We start from the raw sequence: 25,866 nt of genomic DNA, 5'->3' as shown, positions 1-25,866 counted from the left end.
GTGAGCTCCAGAGCGAGAGAGTTTCCCTCTCGCTCCGGGGCTTGCGCACGCGCAGTGCGACCAAAACATCGACCCGGTTGCAAGCGCAGTGCTTGCGACCGGGTCTGAATGAGGTCCTTAATGTGGGCGGTCACCTATGTGTGTTCATAAACAGGCACATTTACTTAAACAGAAATAGGTTGCTGTGCAGCCACCAAAAAAAATGAACAATGAGAGACGACTTTTATAGACTGAGCAGACTCCAAGTCACAAGGAACCCCCAGTTTTCTGTTTTAGAACCATGTAACCACATCACAAAAGACACACAAGCATGGATGCAGGTCTGCACTTTATGAATATAACCACCAGGTTATTATAGGAAACTCATTATACTACAACTAACATGACATAATGGGAAAAGTAATTCGTTCACTCTTCTACGTTCCAGAAAAATCTAACGATCCCTGAAAAAACAAAACAACACATACATGTTCCCCATCAGACTGGTAAAGGAAAACTAGATGGGGTACATATTTAAATGTCTTTTCTTGATTGCTGTTGATACATGAATATAGACAGCTACGGCACCATCAGGGCAATCGGAGTGGTGCTGCGGCTGTCCGAGCAGTGTAGGGTGCTGTTCCCACATATCGATGATTCGGGGCGCTCCAATATATTATCAGTTTGCTCACAGACACTGTTGGTCACACAGCCCTGGAATGCGCATGCCTGACAGCGTCCTGGAGACACAGAAATAATGATTGGTTAGTAATACTGTCTGCCCTATGTGAACTCTCAAATGTGCCTAAAAAGAGTTTTCCAAATTTACTGACCAGTGCTGACGCCATCAATGTATACGTTTAATGTACTTGAGTCTTCTAGTGCAGTGTTGCACCACCTGTGGGTCAGGACCACCTCTGGGTCCTTTGGTTGTCAGTTATAGTATCAGGGACAGATTACCAATGGGGTGGATGGGACTATAGCTCCAGGCCTCCACATCAAAATAGGCCCATCATGTCAGCCTGATGATGACTAGCCACCCAGCTTACCACACGGTCGGCCGTACATCATAAGTATTAAATTATATTTCTATTTTTTATCATAGAATGATGCAATTTTTCTACTTTTAAGTATTTAGGGAGATGTTGGAGCTGATAGTGTAGGGGTGTACCCACCCACATGGCACTGACCACACCCACATAGCACTGGCCACACCTCCGTCACTTATCACAGTAGGGTCCACGTGGTCCTTATTCTGGCTGTAAATGTGGCTGCAAAGCTGAGACCTACAAATCGTATACTGTTTTCCTTTTTTGTGATGATGTCAAACAGTATACTGTAGCTATTTTTGAATGATTGCACCCAACTACTGTATACAGAATATAGAAGACTCCGCACTAGATTGTAGTAAAGTTTAATATGCGTTTTTACATAAAGGTAAATTAACTAACACGAATAGGGGAAAGTACCAGACAGGGCTGTAACTAGGGTAGTGTGACCAGTGCCATGGCACAGGGCACCGCAGGGCAGGTGGCGCTGTTTGGGCCTGTCAATTTTCCTGTTTATTATCATTCTCACTTGTAGCTTCCTCGTCTTTTATCCCCAGCATCTCCTGGCTGCCCTATCTCTTCCCTGGCCCTTCCCCATGAGGCCATGGCCATTTTTCAGGTGCACTATCTTATGTCCCTATTTAAAAAATGGGGGGGGGGGGCAATGCTCTCTCTGGCCCTGATTCAGAGCCGGACGCTCTGACAGAGCGCTCGCTCTGAATCAGGGCCGTCCCTGCTCCTTTTTGGAGTGGCCTCCTGGCCGCTCGCATAGCTGTGGGTAACCACCCACAGCTAAAGCGAGCGGCCAAAATGATGGTCGCAATGGTCAAGACCATCGCGACCATCGGGCTTGCGACGAGAGCCAAAGCTCTCCCAAAGATCAGAGCCAAAAGCACTCCCACTGACATCACTAGTGATGTCAATGGGGCCGGCGCCAGACGGTAGGTGTTCCCATGGGAATGCCTCCGTCTGGGCAGCCACGCCACCGGCACGCCCATCAAAGGGGGCGTGCTGTCAATCACCATCGACAGCACGCCCCCTTTGGTGCGAGACCCATAACGACGGCTTGGCCGTCGTTATTCGGGTCCCGCGCATGCGCACGACGGAGCCGGCTCCCTCGTGCGCATGCGCACTTGGGCAACATCGACCCGCTTGCGAGCGCTCAGCGCTCGCGAGCGGGTCTGAATTAGGCCCTCTGTCACAGGGCACCAAAAAGTCTAGTTATGGCTCTGGTACCAGATATTGGATTTCCCATAATTACTCATCATTTAGGAGATGAGTTCTCCACAAGTTGATGTTGGTGGCGTACCCCAGCACTCATTGGAGAACGAGGAGAAAGAAGCACTGCTTGGTGGGGGGCACTTTTATAGATCAGTACTAGGAATTTATTTTAAAACGTAACCCTTTATATTATATTTAATGTAAAATATAGGTAGATGAGACATAACAAAAATAAATAACTGTAGTTTTAGCAATCCCCGTGTAATGACAGGGTGAAGAAACTAATTTGTGCAGTATCCAAGGGTAGAATTCTCAGGGACTCGGATTCTTGCTTTATAATACAAACATAGATCTACTTTGTTTAAAACTGTTGAAATAATATTAATGCAGTATTAGGTAATATTAATTCTCCATTTTGGAGTGGTATTGCTGAATTGTCCTATTTTTATCTACTGGTCATTAGTTGGTTTCCATATCTACTGGTCAGTGATGAGCCAGTGGTGAGGGACCATACCTACTGATCAGTGATGGGGTACCTAATCTACTGGTCATTAGTGGGTGACCATATCTACTGGCCAGTGATGGGTCAGTGGTGGGTGACCATATCTACTGGTCATTGATGGGGGATCCTATCTACTGATCAGTGATAGGTCAGTGGTGGGGTAACTAATCTACTGGTTAGTAGTGGATGACCATATCTATTGGTCAGTGATGGGTCAGTGGTGGGGGACAATATCTACTGGTCAGTGATGGGTCAGTACTGGGTGACCATATCTGCTGGTCAGTGATGGGTTAGTGGTGGGGGACCATATCTACTGGTCAGCGATGGGTCAGTAGTGGGTGACCATATCTACTGGTCAGTGATGGATTAGTGGTGGGGGACCATATCTACTGGTCAGTGGTGGGTCAGTGGTAGGTTCCTATCTACTGGTCAATCATGGGTGACCTTGTCTACTGGTCATTGGTGCTTTTCCTCATTGAGCAGCCAATGTTATTAGATTAGTTCTACCAATGTATGATCAGCTCATTAAGAGAAACCCTGACATACGCTGTCATTCTCCTGGTAATATTTAGAAAGTGTTGCTACAATGATGGTGAACTAATAAAATCCTGACAGTTTCCATACCATGCTTCACTATTGGGAGGAGGCACATTGTTGCTGGACAATAGGGTCTTGTTTCCTCTGTTGCGTTCAGTATTTGTCATTCACCATGTTGACACTGAGAAAATGTTGACTTGGTATGGATGCTGACAAAGTATGATTCAGGTAAGCCTCACTATAATCATAACCCTACCGCTAACCCAAACCCAGAACCCTAACCCAGCTAGTGGGCAAATAAGTCTCACCGGTTCCCCTTGTCGTACTGGGGGAGTATCTGCACAGCTAACACGTTTCCCTGGGGTTATAATACGGCTGCTTTTGGGACTTTATTTTTCCAGTGTCATCTGTCCAGGAAATTATAAGAAGCCACATCATAAAGCAAAGGACTTCTTTTGCCTGTGGGCTATCCACCTGGCCACCTTCTGGTAACAATACTCCTATTGCTGGACACACAAACCCAAGTCTTGTACCTGGTCAACCAAGGAACATGCTAATTACCATCTTATTACATTGTTGCAGTGATTGATATCCACTGATGCCAGGAGTGTCAGAACGATTTTACGTTGGGGGGTAACATATAATCATTCTGATGCCCCCAACTCTCCCCTTCCTCCCTCCCTCTCTCTTACTTGGGTGCGCAGGGACTGTAGCGTGGCCGCGGACGGTCAGGGGCTGTGCTTTATAGCCATAGGCTGCATGGCACATGCGCAGAATGGGTCCTGCGCACGTGCATATTCACGATAAGTGGGAATCTGTGTCCGGCATGGCTGAACCAGGCCATTGAACGTTAGTGACATCACAAATGCATACTTAGCTTGCTTTAGAGGAGTCAAATTGAAATTCCCAGTTCTCTGGAAACAGCAGGTCATACCTTGCAGAACGTATTGCCCTGTAAACATGAGACATCTGGTCTCAGAGCCCGTGCATGGTATGGTGCCATTGGCCACACAGCTCTCTGCATCTGTCGTCTGGCATGACGGACACACAATGCCATTTTCCGTGTTGTTCCGAGGAATAACTGAGAATGCAAAGTGTGAAATGAAGATTAGTCGTAGAATGAAAGAAACACAATTTGCTGATCCATGACCCCTGTCCAACCCACGTATTTGCTGCATGGACAAATGCAGCGTTTCCATGTGAGCAAGATCAGTGCACACGTGTGGCACTACAAGTGCCATCATGCCACAAAGGTGCGCTATAAGTGGTACCCCATCATGAAACTAAAAGTGCTGCCTGTCATAAATAAAATGTTAGCAATCAAATATTATTGCCCCCATAATATAATTAGTAAATATAATGTTATATCATTGCCCCCTTAATATAATCATACATTAATTTGCCCCCCCTTATAAAGGATACATAAAATAATTTTGCTCGCATAAGATAATTATTTATGCCCCCTTAATAAATAATGTTTGCTCTGATAATTAATACGTTTTTTGTGCCTCTTACGTTCTAAGCGCAGATATAGCTCAGACTGCAGGCGGTGTCACCTACCTCACCTCCCACATCACCTCTGTCCCCGGGCATTTTTGTTCTGCTTGCCAGTTTACTAATTGCTCAAGAACACTGTAATTTTCCAGGTGCTGCACAGAGTCATCTGGCAAAAATGAGTGTTGTAAATAAGGAATTGTATGTGTGAACATACAACAAAGTAGACCTGCGCCTGTGTTGTAGCAATAATAATCAAAAATAAATGGATGTCACAGTAAGTGGTGTTAAATGTAGTTTAATGAGTGTATACAAACTGAATAAAATATGAATAATTTAACTGTTTCTTGGCAAAGATTATCAGGGGCGCACAGATAGTGCATGCAGTTATATTACTCCCTCAGGAAGGCCGGATGGGCGAGATGCATAGGAGGAACCGTGGACATCTACATACTATACCCCCGAGGATATACCCGGAAAGAAGCCTCCTCACCAACGGGTGAGTCGAGCACGCAGCTAGCTCCGGAACCGGATCACTTCAGGTTCGCGGGGTCCACCGACACCGCTGAGCCGGAAGCAGAGGAGTAGCGTGGAACCATGGCGCCCGGAAAAATTGCATGTCATAGCGCCCCCCCTCCCTGTACTGAACTGTGCCAGTGGGGCATGGCCAGCCTGCGGGGGAATACTGAAGTGAAGAGAAAACAGCAAACAGTGGCAGTATCACGCTGGGGCATGGAGGTCCTATTGGGGGAATAGAACGCTTCGGTGATGCACTATCTGACATTAAGCGGTAGCTCCTTTGTCACTGCTTTATTTATGTATAGCACCTAGGATCTGACTTTTATCTCCTTCAAATCATTATTATTAGTCAGTAGAGCAGATTGTATTATATATTCTGATCATGTAACTTAAATTTACAGAATACATGTGTTAGAGTGAGATTCCACAGGGTGCACAGCTTATTACTGCAATTACTGCCCCAAGCACCTGTCACTGGAGTGGTAACACCTATAGGAAGCTCCCTTCTCAGCTATGCTCCTACTTAGCAAATATACATTGTACCTATATTAATGTGAGTACTACTAACCATGTCATGTTCTGTCTCCCACCATTATTATTATTCCAAGTCTCCTAATAATTTTTAAAAGATCTTTCAATAACACTGTGTGGTCATGCCTGGGAACACCTCCATTACTTTATATAGCAAAGCAGTGACTCTTTTTAATCTCATACCTTATCATTGAAGTTTAGGATTTTACCTGTGTAACTATTAAGTCCATTGAAGCACAAGCCAACAAGTAAAGGAGAGGACAGGGGCAAAGAGTTGATCAGAGAGGGGTGGTGACAGAAGCCAATACGTAAAGGAGAGGGGAGGGGTAATGAGCCAATCACAGGGTAGATAGGGGAGGGAATTAAAGAGGTGAGAAGTGAATGTAATCAATGTGACAGGAAAGGGGAGGTGACAGAAGATGATCACAGAGGAGGGAGGGCCGGAGGGGAGGCATCTGGGCAGCTTGTGGGAGCATGAAAAGTAGTAACTGATAATAATTTATTTAGGATATAGAGCAAACAAACCGAGATAAAACTAACATGTGGCCGTCATACTGTGCAGTTCCCCATGAATTCCGGGACCCTGGATGGCGCCCTCTGTCCATTTTGGCGCCCGGAGCTCATGCTCCACTGGAACCACCCTTGCTATTCCCCTGACTGGAAGTGACACAAGTTCCAGGTCACTTTGTGGGGACCCATAGGCAGCGGCGAGGCGCACACACCGGCACTCACATACGGCACTACCAGAGCCGGGTACTATCTGGCTCGCGGCATCTCTAGATGCTGTGTAACCAATAGCAGCCTAGGCTAGGAACATACCGTAGGGAGACACCGGTCGTGAGCGCATGCGTACGCCTACCGACAGCAGGCCCGCACCATCATCAGGAAGAAGACGCCGACATAGGACATCTAAAGACAGGTGAGGCCTCATCTGCTTCAAAGGACTTCCGTTTTTGACTTTTCAATTCAGCTCAAGGGACCAGCGACTTTAGTAAGGGGCAGGGATGCCTGCCCTTACAGACTCTGCCCATTTGTACCTCCTTAACGCTGCCATCACTCTCTCATATCTACACATCACTTTTGGTTGCAACTGCATGCACTATCTGTGCGCCCCTGATCATCTTTACCAAGAAACAGTTACATTATTCATGTTTTATTCAGTTTGTATACACTCATTAAACTAGATTTAATACCACTTACTGTGACATCCATTTATTTTTGATTATTATTGTTACAACACAGGTCTACTTTGTTGTATGTTCACACATACAATTCCTTATTTACATTGACCGTGAGATACATACAAGGGGTATCTCTCTAGTACCTTGCTGTCCGACCTTTTAGAATAGTCACACCAAGTGAGCGCTAGGTGCATACCCATCTAGTCTGGGTACATATTTGATACAGAAATGAGTGTTGGGCTCGTTGAGTGTATTTTAACATTAAATCCATTAACATATTACTGAGTATCAGCACAGGAGACATTTGTATAAAACTACTGCAATTGGGAAGGTAGGGTTTGCCCATTGCAACCAATCACGTGTGCATTCATTTTTTGAACTCCCATAGACAAGTGAAAAATTATAATTGGTCGTTATAGGACCCAGCTCCTTTTTCTTTTTGCACCTATATTAATCCATATATCCCTATTAACAGATTTCTAAATATACACTGCAATCTATACGATGTGGTGACAGGGTGTAAGTAATGCCATAGCGACCCACGCAGCTGTTATGGAGCCGCCATTAAGGGGTGGGGTCAGGATTGGACTGGCCCACAGGGGCCTGAGGGTCCCATCTCCTCTTCTAATGTCCGGTTTCAGACCGTGCACTTGAATTATATAAAATGTTACTCTATCACAGAGTCAGTTACCTGGCAGAGCAGGAACATGGATGAACACACCATGCACTGTAGTATCCATGTTGTCTGCAGGCTATGTCCTCTACAATGGTTAGCCACGCATCTGTGGTGGCTGGCCACAACCCCCCTCTGTAGGCTGGCCACATCCGTTAAGCATAGACCCCTACCACTATCTTCCCCTGGATAGCCCCGGGCTATCAGCCTAGGCCAGGGGTGCCCTAGAGAGGAGGAACCCTTTATTGGAGGGGTACTCAACTCCCCAGGGATCCCTGGCCTGGGCTGACTAGCGCTCAGGACTGATGCTGCGGCTGGGGGGCCCGGTGAAAGGGCACCCCTCAGCCCCCCGCTAGAAAGGGTCCAGGGTTGGTTTTAAATATACGTGGAATCTCACGTCATTTTTTTTCTACGTATATTTAAAACCAGCCCTGTCCCTTCTGCCGGTTGCTGGTTCTTAAATTTACAGTGGAACTCTACACATTTATCTCGGGTGAACAATCTCCTGCAAAACGAGATACTCGGGAGAGATATTTCGTTCTGCTTCACCATTGGCCAACTCGTTTAGCCTCAAATCGCCTGTTGGTAAATATGGTTAAAAAAAAGGGATTAAATCACCCGAGTTTTGGTGAGTACTAGCGAGATAAATCACTTTGAAAATCGGGACCATGTCGAATCTTAGTAAATTTACCCCCTAGGAGTTGTGGTGATTCACCTGGTGAGTGTTTAAGACACCAATTACTCTGCTATTTCATATTTTCATATCATATTGTTTTTTATTGCAACCTTAACATATAATAAATAGAGCTGTATGGCTCGGTTCTCCAGAGATCCGAATCCACCCAAATTTCTTGAATCCAGACAGACTGGAGTCGCAGTTCTGATCTCCTGAAGAGATCTGGATAAATCACATGTTAGATTTGGATGAGACACAGATCTGATCTTCCAGCGGTTTGGAATTTGCATTTTAAATCCTAATTCGGTATTGTATTGCAAAAATTTGATGATTTTAGCTGGGTTTTTTTAATTTTTTTTATCATATTTAAAAAAATGATTAAAAAAATCCAGATCCAAAACCAAAACACTTGAGCGTGGTTTTATAAAACCAAATCCATATCCAAAACCAACACCAAAACACAGGAGTCACCACACATCTCTAATAATAATGTATCTTCCATGAAGTCTTATCTGTGCGATACTTCTACCTAAGGTACAGTACCTTGGGTTACCTAGTGGGTCCCAACTCTAACATCCAGTTACCCCACAGACAGTACTTATTCTCACGTACACAATGCCTGATAGTCAGTGACTTGCTTGTATAATCTTGCTTAGGAGCATGAGGATATAACTGCTTGATCTTTTACTACATGAAATGTACAAATATTTATTTGCCCTTACTTGGCCTTTATCATAGGTTATCTAAGGGCTACTAGAGTTCTAGAGTTATTGTGGAGACAGCCATGATACAAAAACTATTTGTGCCCCCTAGGCGGTCCTCTTACCCTGGGCAGTCTGGTTGTTGCAGAGGTCGGTGTCACAGCTGAAAGACATGTAGCTTGTGGTGAAGTTCTCTGACGACAAACTGTATGTATAGTTCCACGCCGATGAGGACAAATCACATGTTTTCTTCACCGAGTACGTTATGTTTTCACTTCCTGTTAGGAGGACACCATTATTTATAGTAATTATTATAGTCATTATAATAGTCATTATTATAGTCATTATAATAGTCATTATTATAGTCATTAAAATAGTCATTATTTATAGTCATTATTATAGTAATTATTATAGTCATTATAATAGTCATTATTAAAGTCATTATTATAGTAATTAAAATAGTCATTGTTTATAGTCATTTATAGTCATTATAATAGTCATCATTATACTCATTATAATAGTCATTATTATAGTCATTATTACAGTCTTTATTTATAGTCATTATTAAAGTCATTATAAGAGTCATTATTTATAGTCATTATTATAGTCATTATAATAGTCATTATTATACTCATTATAATAGTCATTATTATAGTCATTATTACAGTCTTTATCTATAGTCATTATTAAAGTCATTATAAGAGTCATTATTTATAGTCATTATTATAGTAATTATAGTCATTATTATAGTCATTATAAGAGTCATTATTTATAGTCATTATTTATAGTCATTATTATAGTCATTATTATAGTCATTATAATAGTCATTATTTATAGTCATTATTATAATCTTTATTTATAGTCATTATTATAGTCATTATTATAGTTATTATAAGAGTCATTATTTATAGTCATTATTATAGTAATTATAGTTATTATTATAGTCATTATAAGAGTCATTATTTATAGTCATTATTTATAGTCATTATTATAGTCATTATTTATAGTCATTATTATAATCTTTATTTATAGTCATTATTATAGTCATTATTATAGTTATTATAAGAGTCATTATTTATAGTCATTATTATAGTAATTATAGTCATTATTATAGTCATTATTTATAGTCATTATTATAGTAATTATAGTCATTATTATAGTCATTATTTATAGTCATTATTATAGTCATTAAAATAGTTATTGTTTATAATCATTATTATACTCATTATTATAGTCATTAAAATAGTCATTGTTTATAGTCATTATTTATAGTCATTATAATAGTCATTATTTATAGTCATTATTTTTTAATCATTATTTATAGTCATTATTTATAGTGATAATTTATAGTCATTAATATAGTCATTATTTTAATTATTGCATTATTTTCAGAGAAATTGGTACATAATTGGCAGAAATAAAGAACTATTTTTGTGCTATTGTAGGTGTACAGAAGTGGCCAATTCGTAAGGTACCTCGGCACCGGCTCACACGTTAATGGGTGACAAGTTGATGCAGACAGGTACCAATGGCTCATCTGTATGTGGCAGAAAAATGGGCAACTCGGATGTTTTAAAGTGGAATTAAGATTTTACAGAGATATTTTATCAAAGCAGATGTGTTTTATATCGACTATCCTTGGCGATAAAGGGTCACCAGATTACTAACGCCCTTGTGATTTAGGGTACCTAATTATATCTTCCCACTAAGTGGTACACATACTATTGAATCAGTGCCTCCACCCAAGTAATAGTAGTCAATTAGGGCCTACTTGGGAAAACCCATTTAAATGTTATAGTATATATAACTGGTTTAGTATTTCCCGTTAGTCTATGTACCCATAGATCCTAATGTTGCATAGTAAAGCAATTACTACTAGAATGAAACATTGGATATAATAATTATTTCCCCGCTTATGATCAAACAAGTAACCACTCCATTTGTTACAGAAATAAAACCTGTTTATATTAATGGTTAAGTACATATGGAACTTAGCATACAGTTACATTCCGTACCTTGAATTACCAGTAAATCTGTTGCATACAATAAGATGAATTCACAGACAAAAAATATTCCTACAGGATATTACACGAACACGTTTAGTAACATATAACACATTCCCTTCCTCTGAGTTAGTGGGATAATCTGCCCACAGGAGATATTCCTTTTAGCTGCAAAATAATAACAACTATACAGAGTGACTTACAATTTTATGAGGCCCCTTCATCCATATTGGATTCTAACAGATTATGGATGTCTTACTCTTATACTGCATACACACACAACGATTTTGTTACCAACGATTTATGAACGATTTTCTGTCAGATTATCTGTCGGATTTTTTAAAGTGTAATGAACGATTTTTTTGAACTACAAACGATTGTTGCATATTCCCTTAATAAAAATCGTTCAGTTGGTCAGTCTGACTGAACTACAAACTACAAACGTGAATGCGCATGAACGATTATTGTTCATCGTTTTAACTCAGAAAGCGAACGATTTTTTCAATGATTGAATGATAAACGATATTGTTATCTATAATCGTTCAAAAAATCGTTGTGTGTGTATGCACCTTTAAATATACATTAGCAACATATGTATGTTGTACAGAGACATATTATCAAAACTCTTTCCTACTAACCATGTAGGTAGAACTCAGGCAATTTTACATGACAGATGGTTCATTTTATATATCCCCAGTCTCACATCATATAACTAGTCTCTGTGAGTATCCTTTGGCTGGTTAGTGGTCTGCTAGGGTCAGTCTGCTGATACACCATGTTACTTTGTGTCCTTATCCACGTGAGACTATGCTTTGTCACTGCTTATAGTTATTACCTCTGTATACTAGTCTCTGTGAGTATCCTTTGGCTGGTTAGTGGTCTGCTAGGGTCAGTCTGCTGATACACCGTGTTACTTTGTGTCCTTATCCACGTGAGACTATGCTTTGTCACTGCTTATAGTTATTACCTCTGTATACGAGTCTCTGTGAAAAGTATATCCAACTCCCAGATCCTCATTGTGTTATGTTGCCAGACTGTAGAAAACCTAGCTGTGATCATACAGGCACATAAAGGCAGATAGTCTGATAGTGCCTGTTACTGACCCTCATTTCTTATTTTTGGCAACTGAATATAGATTAATCCTGAATCTTATTTAGTTAGTCTCCTCTGAGGCTGTATCTATAGGATGTATACTCCCCCAAATCCCTCTCAAGGAACTATATATGGTGAGTATTAAGTGCAATAAGGGCTCCAATTAAAACTAGTGTCTTTTCTAATTACTGTTGCATAAAGCTGCCCATATAGGACCTCATTCAGAGGCGGTTGCAAGAAGCGATCGCTCTCTTTGAATGAGGGAGGGCGCTTCTTTTTTTTTGGTGCGGCCTCCTGGTCGCACCCACAGCTTAGCTGGCGACCAGGGTGATGGTCGCGATGGTGATCACCATCGCGACCATCGGGGCTTGCGACCAGACCCTAAGGTTGGGTCTGGGCACTCGTAAGCCCCAGGGAGCTTTCTGCTCTGATGGAGCAGGAAGCTCCCCACTGACATCACTGATGATGTCAGTGCGGCCGCCCACAAAATGGTAGGCGTTCTTCAAGGAACGCCTCCGTTTTGGAAACCACCCCCCCCCCGCCCGCCTTCAAAAAGGGGCGAGCTGTCGATCAACATCGACAGCCGCCCCTTTTGTAGCGAGCTCCGGAGTGAGAGAGTTTCTTACATTTGGGAAATGCGGTCAAACCTCCGGAAATGGCAGTTTTCAGAGCTCTGACATTAATACAGCCCGCCCTTTGTCCATTGGCACTAGGGTCTCAGTAACAGTATCGCTGCTGATATTTTTGCACATGAAAAGGTCACAGGTGCTTTGAGAATTACCTGTTGTTCAAATAATATCCAGCTGGCAACATTCTAGCAAATTATTCATGATAGAGGCAGACGGAGCGAGGTCAGAACAACTTGTACGCAACAATTAACCAACAGTTAAATAGAACAGCTGAAAATGGCATATACTAAAACTCCTCATATCACCTAAAGGATTTTACTTTTTTGATGGCCCTGGGGCAAAGCAACCGGTTAACACTGTAGACAGGCGCGCCCCCAAAAAGTGGTCCCTCCATAAACACGTAATTCGCCTCTGACCTGTGAGCAATAAATGACAATGTGCAATATCCCAGAATATTGAGTTGGCAGGAGGAGACTAAGGGGTATATTTGCTAAAGTGCGGGCTTTTAGAAGTTGAGTTATTGCCCATAGCAACCAATCAGATTCTTTGTATCATTTATCTAGCACCTACAAGAAGATAATAGCTCGAATCTGATTGGTTGCTATGTGCAACATCTCCATTCAAAGGTGTCACTGGGTCTGGTGACACCCAATGCTCGCAACCGCAACTGGAAAGTGGGCATGACCTAAAATAAAGGGGCGTGACCTCGAGGGGGATCCTGATTACTTCACTCCGGGGGCAACCCAGCATCGCCGGAGACTCTGGGCTTCCCCCGGAGACTAGGCAGTCTGCACTGTCAGCTCCTCCTCCATGACAAGAGTCGGGTGCTGCAGGAGAATGTCACACTGCAGCACCCGGCTCCTGTCACTGCAGAGGAGCCAGCATTTTGGTGTCACCACAACCCAGTGCGTGCCTCCCTCATGATGCCACAGGCCTCCTTCTGAGTATGACCTACAATGTGAGCCATGATTTGTCTGAGTTTGTAGCCACTCCCACTGCCTGTGACACACCCATAACACGCCCATGAGGCGGACCATCTTTGTGCATCTGACTAGCCACCTCCCTGACCCCGCCCAGGAGCACCCAGCATATCTCCAATACATTTCTGATAACGTGCGTCTCAATCGTAACTGCACTAAGCAGTATGCGTGAGGCTGCTGTGCTGGAGAACAGACTGGGAAGGCTCCAGCTGGTCATCACACTTCACACAGAGAGGTTCCAGGGACACTGGGAGTTAGGTTGAGCACCGAGCACAGAGATTAGTCTGATAAAAAAACAGATATCTGCATTGTCCATTTCCTCCTACAGCTGCCGATCACGAACTCCGGGACCAACTGCGATTGGAAACGGGTCCTGAAGGCGAGCACCCTTATTTCACCTCATTCTCACATTTACATTGTTGTCTGTAGCAGTTCAGAATATTAGGTTGACAGTGGACATTCATCATGTCAACACTATCACAATGGTCACAATGTTGACAGTGTAGTTTAAGAATATGCCCTCACACTAACCTTAACTCCTAGCCCTAACCAACAACCCTAACCACTAAACCAAAGCCTGACCCTAACACTAGCCTTAATGCTAATGTCGACATTTTCACTACATCAACATTTAATATGTCAGCATTCTGTCCATGTCGACATTTTCCAGATGTTGACATAACAGTCGATGTTTTGGTGTCAACATTGTGAACGTGGTTGTAGTGACCCTCAACTTTCTGACTGCATACCGGGGTAAATGTTACAAGCGGCGGCTTTGAGACATCGGCGTGTCCCGTGCGAGAATACCCAACGTCTTAATCAACCTGGTTTTGCCTAATAAAAGACTGCTACTTTATAATGTTGGGCAGTCTCGCACGGAACTCGCCAATGTCTCAAAGCCGCAGCCTAAGTCTGCATAAGGACTCTCTCTGATTAATTTTATCTGCCCCGTGTAGTGAAGTGTATAGGAATGCAGTAATATAAATATATTTACCTTATTTGTGTGCTAGTAAAGCTGGTTCAGACCCACTCACAAGCGGCTGTCCGCTCGCAAGTGGGTCGATGTTGTGCACTGCGCATGCGCACGACGTCGGGAGCACCGTCGTGCGCATGCGCCAGACGCGATGAGCGAAGGACTTTCCTTTGCTCGTTGTGTCTGATCAAAGGGGGTGTGCTGTCGATGTTGATTGACAGCACGCCCCCTTTGGTGGGCGTGCCGGGGGCGTGCCTCCCTGACGGGGGCGTTCCCAAGGAAACGCCTACCGTCAGAAGCCGGCCCACTGACATCACTAGTGATGTCAGTGGGAGTGATTTTGGCCCTGATAGAGCCAAAATCACTCCGGGCCTTGCGGTTGAAAAACTCAACCGCAGGCTACGGCTCGCAGTGGCGATGGTCGCGATGGTCAAGACCATCGCGGCCATCAACCTGCACGCTCGTATAGGCTGTGGGTGGTGACCCACAGCTATACGAGCGTCCAGGAGGACGCTCCATAATTATGGAGGACGGCCCTCATTCAGAGCGTGCGCTCTGCTCAGAGCGTACGGCTCTGAATGAGGGCCAAGGTACCATCTAGAACTAACTCTCCGGCACCAGGGTTATTATTTATGCATAATAAACTCAGACTGCACGATCGTTTGGGCAGAGTCACCTGTATCTACTGTGTCATTGTATGCTAGTTTAATCCCCTCAATGTACAGTACTGATTAATATGTTGGTGCCCGATGGCGCGACCCAGCATTGTGATGATCGATGTAACAATACATTGTGCGCACTGTACACAATGCACGATCCACCATACAATGGTGTGATGTATCGTTACATGCTGCATGGGACTAAATAGCGTTGTTCATTGCATCGTCCCATCTGATGTGTAGCACAGCAGATGGGATGATTCAATGAACGACATCCGGGAACGACGGATCAGGCGTATACACTATACGATGTGTGTGATATATTGTTCCAATGTGCATTGGGGCGATATATAGTATGATATATCTCATGGTGTATACCCAGCTTAAGTGTTACAAAGGTCTTTACAGCCACGGGGATGACACGGAACAGGGAACATATTTTCCAGCTGATGTACTTATATTATTAATCACACATACAGATTAATAAGAGGCAGTCTAGGATGAACGTTGATGATGTGAATGTAGAGAGTTTTTCTTACCATATCTTTCCTCTTTGAGTACTGTCAGACAGGCTCCACAGGTCACTAAATCACCATAGCAGTCCAGGCCGTTGTTATTAGAGCACTCGACACACATTATGCAGTTACCTGAAAGACAGGAAGCCGGGGAATTGTAATGGCGTTCATGCTAAATCATTCCAGGTGTTCATTCCTAAATCATCCCAGGCGTTCATCCTAAATCATCCCAGGCGTTCATTCCTAAATCATCCCAGACGTTCATCCTAAATCCTCCCAGGCGTTCATTCCTAAATCATCCCAGGCGTTCATTCCTAAATCATCCCAGACGTTCATTACTAAATCATCCCAGGTGTTCATTCCTAAATCATCCCAGGCGTTCATCCTAAATCATCCCAAGTGTTCATTCCTAAATCATTCCAGGTGTTCATTCCTAAATCATCCCAGGCGTTCATTCCTAAATCATCCCAGACGTTCATCCTAAATCATCCAAGGTGTTCATTCCTAAATCATCCCAGGTGTTCATTCCTAAATCATCCCAGGTGTTCATTCCTAAATCATCCCAGGCGTTCATTCCTAAATCATCCCAGGTGTTCATTCCTAAATCATCCCAGGCGTTCATTCCTATATTGTTTTAGACATAAGGTATATACAGTGCCACTTTCAAATCATTTTACTTATACAGTACGCAATATGTATTATTATTAGAGTTGTGTGGTTCGGTTCTCATGAATTACAAACACACCCGAATTTAGGGGTTCGATACCTAGTTCAGAATCACTTTGGGGTTCCGAGTCCCGCTTCGGTTCTGCAGTCAGTCCGGAACTCGAATTTAAAAACCGAACTGGGGCTTTGGATTGCATATAAGCAGGTCCAAAATAGCTGGTTTATCAATTTTTTTATTGATTTTTAACGATTTCGATCTATTTTTAAGGAATCCGAGACTGAACCAAAACCGAATTTGAACCTAAACACTTGAGGGTGGTTTTGTCAAAAACTAAAACACGATGATGAATAATGGAGCATACACACGGTCAGATTTTTCTTCAGATCTGAACGGTAACGATTAAAAAAATTGTTCAATTGTTCATATCTGAAGGAAAATCTGTCATATCTGACATGTTTGAATGATGAACGATGAACCATGCGAGTTCCCGATGGTCAGATAACGATATCTGACATCTGATGTCTTTGCAGTCAGTTTTGGACGATTTCAGTCATTTTAATGCAATCAAAAATCGTTCGGAGTTCAAATCATTCAAATTGTTTGCAAAATCGTTCAAATCGTTAGTCAAATCGTTCAATCGTTCATCTGACACATCTGACCGTGTGTATGCTCCATTAGAACGAAAACCAATACCAAAACCAAAACACGGGGGATCCGCACACATCTCTAATTATAATTATTATTGTATTTTAGCAGTGTATAGAGGGCCTGATTCAGAGCTGAACGCTCTGACCAGAGCGCTCGCCCAGAATCTGGGCCCTCCTACCTGTTCTTGGAGCGGCCTCTTGGACGCTCGCATAGCTGTGGGTTACCACCCACAGCTATAGCGAGCGTCCATGATGATGGTCGCGATGGTCAAGACCATCGCGACCATCAGGCTTGCGACGAGACCCTGCGGTAGGGTCTCGCTGCCGCAAGCGCTGGAGTGATTTTGGCTCTATCAGAGCCAAAGTCACTCCCACTGACATCATTACTGATGTCAGTGGGGCCGGCCCCAGACGGTAGGCGTTCCCATGGGAACGCCTCCGTCTGGCAGCCACGCCCCCGGCACGCCCACCAAAGGGGGCGTGCTGTCAGTCACCATCGACAGCACGCCCCCTTTGGTGCGAGACCCCGAGCGACGGATTCCTCGTCGCTCGCTGGGTCTCGCGCATGCACACGACGGAGCTCCCTCTGTCGTGCGCATGCGGATTCGGGCACCATCGAAACGCTTGCGAGCGTCCTGCGCTCGCGAGCGGGTCCAAATCAGGCCCAGAGTCTAGACCAGTGATTCCCAACCTCGGTCCTCAAGGCACACTAACGGTCCTGGTTTTAGTGATATCCATGATTGTGCACAGATGGTTTAATCAAAATAACTAAGGTACTAATTAAGTCACTTGTGCTCAAGTATGGCTATCCCTAAAACCTGGACTGTTAGTGTACCTTGAGGACCGTGGTTGGGAATCCCTGGTCTAGACCATTCCTCCCAGCACACAATGTTAATTTACTACTGAATTTAAAGGTTTTGAATTAACTAATGTAAAATCTCACTATTATCAATGAATGAATTCAGCCCATATAATTGCAATAGTAAATTAAGTGAGAAGTTTGAGAGCATTGCTATTTATATATAAGCATCCACAGAACTTCAAAATCACATAACTTTATTTATTGACATCACACCTGTTTTAGGGGAGTGTGCAATCTACAGATTGGAAAATGAAATCTAGGACATTGGTCTCAACTACTGGGAATAACATGAAGTATATCCTGCTAGGGGTGGCCTTCTACCATCAATAGCAGAGAGTGTGGCAATGTTCTTTTTTTCCCCAGCGAAGGGAGCGTGGTGCATAGCTCTGCTCCCTGGTGCATCACATAGCTCTTCCCTACTTCCCTGATTGGCCTGCTGTGTCTCGCCTCCCTCTCAGTCAAAGCCACTGCCTGGTACTAAGTGTGTGATAGTAGTGATGGCCTTTCATGGTTTCCTGTCATTGATGTCAACCACCAATAGTGAACCATTTGAAGGCCATCCCTATGTCCCTCTGTAAATCAGAGCAGCAGACAACAGGTTGCCTTTTTTCTTTTTGTGGGCCCCACTTTCCATGTGATACCAGCCTTGTGCTGACTGGATTAGGGCTGGTTGGCACTGCAGCTGGAGAAACCCACTCTGTGTTCCCCTGTTATAGTGCCACAATACCTAGTACTGGAAGGAACATCAGGAGGACCCTACCCTCTTTCTCCCTCAGATTTTTCCACTACTGGCCTAGGCTTAAAGGCAACCAACCAATGCAAACAATTTACCTTTTTATCTTATAGGAAATACAGGGAAAAAAGTACCACTATAGATTAAAATTATTAATTTTACAGTTTCACCAAATTTTATGCATATTTATACCAGCGATTTTTCATACCCGTTTTGCAGTTGATGAATTTTTTTAATGTGAGTTTTAGGGAATATGTTGTACAAGGTGATAACAAGCAATTGCTCCCAATTGATATAACTGCATTGACATTTATTATATCATCTTATGATAACATCTCATTAATGTTGTTATTATTGTGAGCTGTGATATTTTCATCTTCAAGTTTTGTTAATGTGAATTGTGTACCATGTCACTGCTGACTGCCATGCAAGTGTATGCAGCCTCATGTCAATGTTTTCTATCAAGTCTGCTTATTGCCATTTACAGTATCTCGGAACTTTATGTTCTTCTGCGAATGTAACATAAGCCTCTTTCAGTCATCCGAGGAGTAGTCCATCTTTCTCATCATTATGCATTGATTTGCAGGCCTTTTAGTGTTTTTGGCCTATTTATAAATGTACTAAGTGGTTTGACCCCTTCTTCAGGTGGGGTTGGGTACGAAGTGTCGGCAGTTGAAATGTCGACATTTCATCTTGGTGGCCCAGTGGTGACGTACCTTCTCCTGGCGGCTGCAGCTGTGTCTTCCGGGTCAAGGTGGTTATGTGAGATTCACTTCCGGGTCAGTACTCCGATCCTCCAGCATTCCTGTAAGTATTTCTCCATTATCCATAACCCTAATCCCTACCTCTAAACCTGACCCTCTCTAACCATAATACCCCCGCAACATTACCCTAACCACCACCTGCAGCCTAACCCTAACTTCCCCCTCCCGCCTGCAGCCTAATCCTAACCTCACACCGCAGCCTAACCCTAACCCCCCCAGCCTAACCCCAACCCCCCCACCTGCAGCATTATCCTAACCCCCCACCGCACCCTAACCCCCCCCGCAGCCTAACCCTAACCTCTCCCCCGCCTGCAGCCTAATATTAACTCTTCCACCATAGCCTAACCCTAACCCCACCACCACAGCCTAACCCTAACCCCCCCACTGCAGATTAACCCTATTCCCCCCACCGCAGCCTGACCCTAACTCCCCACTGCAGATTAGTCCTTACCTCCCTCCCCTAATGTCCACATTCTGACGATGTCGACATTTCACCTGTCGACATTCTAAGAATGCCGACCAGTTGCCTGTCCACATTTTACCACTTTTGGCTTTTTAACTGTGTCGACACTGACATTGATAGTATGAGCAGGTGCCAAGGGTGGTAATATTAGTGGTAGATTTTGGAATACATTTTAAAAAGGTGCAGGTTTATAAAAATAGACCTGCTGCTCATAGCAACCAATCAGATTCTGGCTGACATTCATCTGGTACATTCTAGAAAATGGTTGGTAGAACTTGACTGGTTGGTTTGGAACACACCTGCACTTTTGTAATTCCTTGTGTACGTGAACTTAAGGCCTGATTCAGACTCGAAATGGACGGATTGGCAGAGCGGCACACAAGCAGATGTGCAATCCCATCCATCTCAGATGCAAATGCAGAGGGAGGCGTCAGCCACCTCCTTGCTGCATCCGCGTGATCCCAGCACTGCCACCGACGTCGCAGGCTGGGACCACCATTGTCTGTTTGGTTAGGCTGCAGGAGCTGAAGCTTCCCGCAGCCTGAGCAGGTGCTGGTCACATAAGAGGCCAGGAATCTGCGTCCGATGCCGCAGACCCTGGCCTCGTCCCTCCCGGAAAACGGTGATCAGGCTTGTCTCCGCTCCGCCCCCCAAATGCCGCAGCATGTCAATCATTGGATGAACATTTTCCACCAAAAATCCTGGGCACACTTGCCTATTTTTGAAAAAGCATTTCAGGGAGATGTGAAAGTAACACCTATGAGCGCGGCGGTAAAGTGGGCGTGTACTGCTACATCTGAGGGGCGTGTCATAACATTGCCTTACATCGAAATGTAAATGAGCCCCAAAGCAGTTAGTAAGACCTACTTGTTAATGAAAACACACTGATACTTTTCAGGGCTTAGTCATCTATCGTGTTTTACAAGGGCTTCCATGTAAGTGTTCAAGAGAAACCTTATATGAAAATGCATGTAGACATAGGGATCATTGTGCCTTATAATCAACGCAGAGATGAATGGCGCTGATTATTATACCATTTGAATAAATATATCCTGGATTTCTTTTTTCTTCCCCAAGTATATACCAGCTACATAATGGGGGTAAGGTGCAATCAAGGAGATTGCTAGACTCTTCAGGGAGTCAGGGAGATTGCTACTATTTCAAGGAGTTTCCCTGACAATCAGGGAGAGTTAGCAAGTATGGTCCTTGGTCTGTCACAGTTCCAAGCCGGGTCAGACCCAGGATTTACCCCATTTCCATTGTGGCGTCGACCCGGAAATATCTCGGGTTGACGCCGTTTACACTGCACCCGGGTGCAATGCCGGCGCTTGGCAATGATGTAATCACCAAGCGCCGGAAACTACTGCTCTCCCCTGAACGCCGGACCAGAGCAGGTAAGTGACCAGGGAGGGGCTGTCATTCAGGAGGCTGTCTGTGACAGCTGTCACTGGGCAGGGAGAGATTACAACCTCCCCTTATGAAGCGGGGATAGGGTAAAAACCGGAACAGTCCAGACCATATAGGAGGCTGTAATCTCTCCCTCCCTGGTGACAGCTGTTACACAGACAGCCTCCCAAATGACAGCCAATCACCATGCGGGAAACGGGTCCCGAGTCGGAAGTCCAAGGTAACCCGTTTCCACTGAGCCTGACCAGGGTTTTACGCTCATAAAACCCTGCTCGAGACCCGGGAAGAAATGCCAGGTCAATCGACCCGAGATTTTTTCCTAGGACCCTTTTCCACTGAGCCGCTACCCGGGTTGACACGGCAATAACCTGGGTATTTTGGCCAGTGGGGGTAGTAAGAATCAGGCCCTTAATGCTTTAAGTTCAGGTCCTGGCACCATCATAGGACGTATCAACCATTATTGGCTACACATGGGAAACAGAGAGGTGTCTCACCTGCAGTGATGGAGGCTGAGATGATACACACGACACTCAGGAGCGTCCTCATGGTGTGGCATAGGCCTGGGTCCTGCCTGCATTCGGATGTGGCAGCCTGTGTTTATCTCACAAACCTCGCTTGGCATTTATACTCAGGTACAGAGGAGGGAGGACAATATTAGCAGGAAGGTCTAATTATTTTATTCCCTTTTTAAACACCACTTGCAGAGTACATACTAGGTGGATACCACCAAGATATTCAGTAATGAATCCCTGCACCAGGTTTAATTACTGTTTGCCCAATAAGGGCCCGGTGGCACAACTTCAACAATGTGAAAGGTGGAGAAATTAAACTTCTGAACCTCAGAGATGACGTCTCACTAAGTCACATCTAATCATTATCTTGTACCGTTCTGTTTTCTTCCACATCACAATCTTTTATTATACTCTCCAAAGCAAACCAGAGCAATTTTGTTTCAATCCCGAGCACCGCAGAATACACAAAGACAGGGATCTACTATTGTCCCGGAAAAGGGGAGATGATTTCTTAATGAGCCTCCAAGTGCTAGTAATAATCTTAATTAATAAAAGTAAAAATCATAAAAGTTATTGAATTCAAAATAAGACAATAGTATCACTGTGTTTACATGTTCCAATTTTGAAACATACAAAACAGTTTGTGGCGATTATTCTGGGGGAGATGCATCAAAACTTGGGGCCGTATTCAATTAGAGGTGAAAAGCCGTAATCGGCGCAAAAGTTATGCCTATTGCCGCTTTTCGCCTGGTCGTAACTTATCTCCAAATTCAATTCCAGTCGGAATTCGCCTACGCGGAAACTCAATGTAATGTAATAGGTGAAAAAGATTCGCCTATAAATAGCAGGTGAAAAAAAGTGCAAAATCTTTATTTTGGGGTGCACACTTGGGGAAACGAACCAGAACCCTTGGCACACTCCCCCAAAGGACGAATCTTGAAAAAAAGTTAAAAAACCCACAAAGAACACCCCAAAAACTACTTTCATTTTTGGGGCAAAAAAGAAAAAAGAGGGGGAACAGGCATAAAAACTAGCAAAATAGACTTCTTGGGTGTCTGCAAGGATGGGTCAGGTGTTTTTGGGATTGCAGGTGCGTTTTTGACATTTTATAAAAGTTACCATTAGAAACATTAAAATATGCCAGCACCCATCTTCAATGACTGGAGTACTTATTTACACCAAAAATTACTGCTTTATGCCATTCTTCACCACTTTTACAAAGACGCTAATAAGAAGCAATTTAAACTACTTAAGTACCCCAAACACTTTTATTTGGGGTATTAGTACACATGTACATTGATTCCCTATGTTAGTGCATCTTTTTTGGGGGGTACAGACTGATTTCCCCACTTCTGAGACAGTACTTTCTGCCTGTTCTGCATTCTCTGCTTTACGTTTTCACGTGGTTTGGAATTGAATGGGGCGAAAAGCGGGGACGCGCAAAACCTTTCCGACTTTTCGTCTTTAATTTAATACGGGCCTTGGTGAGAGATAAAGTGCAAACTAATTACTGTAGTTACTAACTGTCGTTTTTCAAGCACAGCCTGTAACGTGGCAGTTAGAAGTTGACCGGTTGGCCCTGTATCTCTCTCCACCTTATCTCACTCCAAGGTTTGATACACTTCCCCCCCCCCAATGGCAGACATTTGCAAAAAATATATACATTTTAGCTTCATGGGCAGATTTTAGAGATGTTCCCTGAATGGCAGCTTTCACTTGTCCCACAACATGCATGGCATTGGACAAATATCTTATTAGTAGGTAGGCAGCATCGCTGACTAGGTCTAGCCAAAACGCATTGGGACACATCGATTGCCACACAACCCACCAGAGTTGACTGATGTGTGAGCCATTTGTTGCCAAACAACACAATCAGACCCCTACCTGCATAGGATTTGCTTTTCCTTTGGGTGAGGCATCACATGGAACTATTTGGAAGGGAGCATCGAAAAAGCCGCAGTATCACCCGATTCTTCAGAGACTAATCGGTCAGGTACCTCAATGAGCCATCTTTGTAGTATTCAGCAGGCACATGCTATAAAGTTTCATCACCACATCACCATAGAAGGTGCCCGGTAGAAATTAGTGGCATACACAGTCGAGTCACATTATTATGACCACCAGCTAATAGCCAGAGTAACATGACACTTCGGAGAAGGCAACTCTTCACCATTCAGCGGAGGTCCAATACCGATAGAGGTGTGAAAATGTAAGCCTTTTCTGCTTATGCACCTTTGTTAGCATAGGTGCAGTGACCATCCGTTTGCTTCAGAGCCCCATACGCAGCAGGGTTCACTGAACTGTCAGTTTAGACACACGTCTGGTGCCCCCAGGTTCATTTTGGTGGTGAGCTGTTGCACTGTAGCGTGTCGGTCAGCCCTCACGCACCTTTGTAGCCGACGTTCACCTCTCACATCAATGGTTCATGGTACGCCGCAGTTTCCACGTCGGTTATTTGCTATGGTGCCATTTGTCCAGTCACGATACACCTTCACCACAGCAGCATGCGAACAGTTCACAAACTGCGTTGTTTCAGAAATACTGCCACCCTTGGGCCGAAAGCCAATAATCATCCCTTTTTGCAACTCGGATAAATCCCCCCTTATACCCATGACAGCAACGAGTGATACGTGTGCAGACGGCCTATCGCACACCTTATATACCCACCAAGCCAGCGCACGCCACGTGACGTACTTCATGGGCTACGCGCTGCCGACGTCAAAAGTAGATGGTGGTCATAATAATGTGACTCCACTGTGTATTAGGTATTTAGAGGCTTATTCTGAGTTGGGAAAAACGCAAAAAATTAAAAAAATAGAGAGTTTCAGGGGTCTATTTACTAAGGGGAGAAAAGGGGGAAAACGCTAAAGGCAGAGAAAATCCCTGTACATAGCGCTTCTCAGTATGTACTAAAGGGATTTTCTCTGCCAGCGCTAAGTGCGGGCTACAACATCACACTGCACCCGGGGGCACTTAGCGCTGCCATAAACACCTATTGCAGCGCTAAGTGTCCCAGGTATCACTAAGAGGAGATGTCACTTACCGTCTGCTGACTTCTCCAGCGCTGATATCGCCTCCCGTAGCTGCCGGTATCTGCTTCTCCTCACTGGAGAAGCAGGACTTGAGCTGTGTCAGGTTGTCCGTTTGTAAATAAAGTTTGTTGAAAAAAAAAAAAAAAGTCACTGCTGCTGCCGCCGGATGGAGCCTGGAGATGGTGAGTCACACCCAGGGCTGCAGGGGAAGGGAGTCTCAGCTGTTACCGCTGAGGGGGTGACTTAACGTTCACCCTCCTCGGCTGGTCTATTTTTAGTAAGTGCTGCGTTAGCCAGCTCCTGCCTCGCAGCGGTAGCAGGCGAAGCAGGAGTGGCATTAACACAGTGTCTTAGTAAATAGACCCCTTAGATTTTGACAAATATAAATTGCAGTGTAAAAATAAAGCTGTCCATCATTTTGCTACATGCAAAAGCAGCCGGTATTACACTGCATGCATATAATTAAATGCATACATTTTCACCCCTTGTATTTGCATATAATTTGTTCCAGTGTAACGGTTGCTAACTTGGGGGTCTATTTATCAAGCAGTGAAAAGTGTAGAGAAGTGAACCAGTGGAGAAGTTTCCCATAGCAACCAATCAGCTTTCAAGTAGCATTTATGAAGCACAGTCTATAAAATAATAGGTAGGATTTGATTGGTAGCTATGGGCAACTTCTCCACGCTTTTCACTGCTTGATAAATAGACCCCTTGAAGTTGGTCTTGGTGGCAGATTACACTGCTACTGTGTGTAGTGGATTCCAGTCAGACGGTGCCTCCACCCAAGTTTTGTATTATGCATAATACAGTGGACCAACCTGGGTAACCCATAATCACACTTTCCATATGCAATTGGAATATGAGT

At 44.0% G+C, this 25,866-nt stretch overlaps 1 protein-coding gene across 1 annotated transcript; it reads right to left on the bottom strand.

Annotated features, from left to right (window-relative positions):
* Positions 1–558: 558 nt before the first annotated feature.
* PINLYP (phospholipase A2 inhibitor and LY6/PLAUR domain containing) lies at positions 559–22,003 on the bottom strand. The gene is made up of 5 exons (XM_088449717.1): positions 21,952–22,003; positions 15,939–16,046; positions 9,189–9,341; positions 4,223–4,369; positions 559–719 (listed from the first exon to the last, which is right to left on the bottom strand). Exons 1-5 carry the CDS (start codon positions 22,001–22,003, stop codon positions 559–561), a joined length of 621 nt encoding a protein of 206 aa, XP_088305843.1.
* Between the last annotated feature and the right edge of the window lie 3,863 nt (positions 22,004–25,866).

Source organism: Taudactylus pleione, unplaced genomic scaffold (assembly GCF_031769625.1).
Source record: "Taudactylus pleione unplaced genomic scaffold, aTauple2 ptg000494l, whole genome shotgun sequence".
Classification (NCBI taxonomy): Eukaryota; Metazoa; Chordata; class Amphibia; order Anura; family Myobatrachidae; genus Taudactylus; species Taudactylus pleione.
The sequence above is the reverse complement of the archived record's forward strand: the minus strand, read 5'-3'. Positions and strand labels throughout refer to the sequence as shown.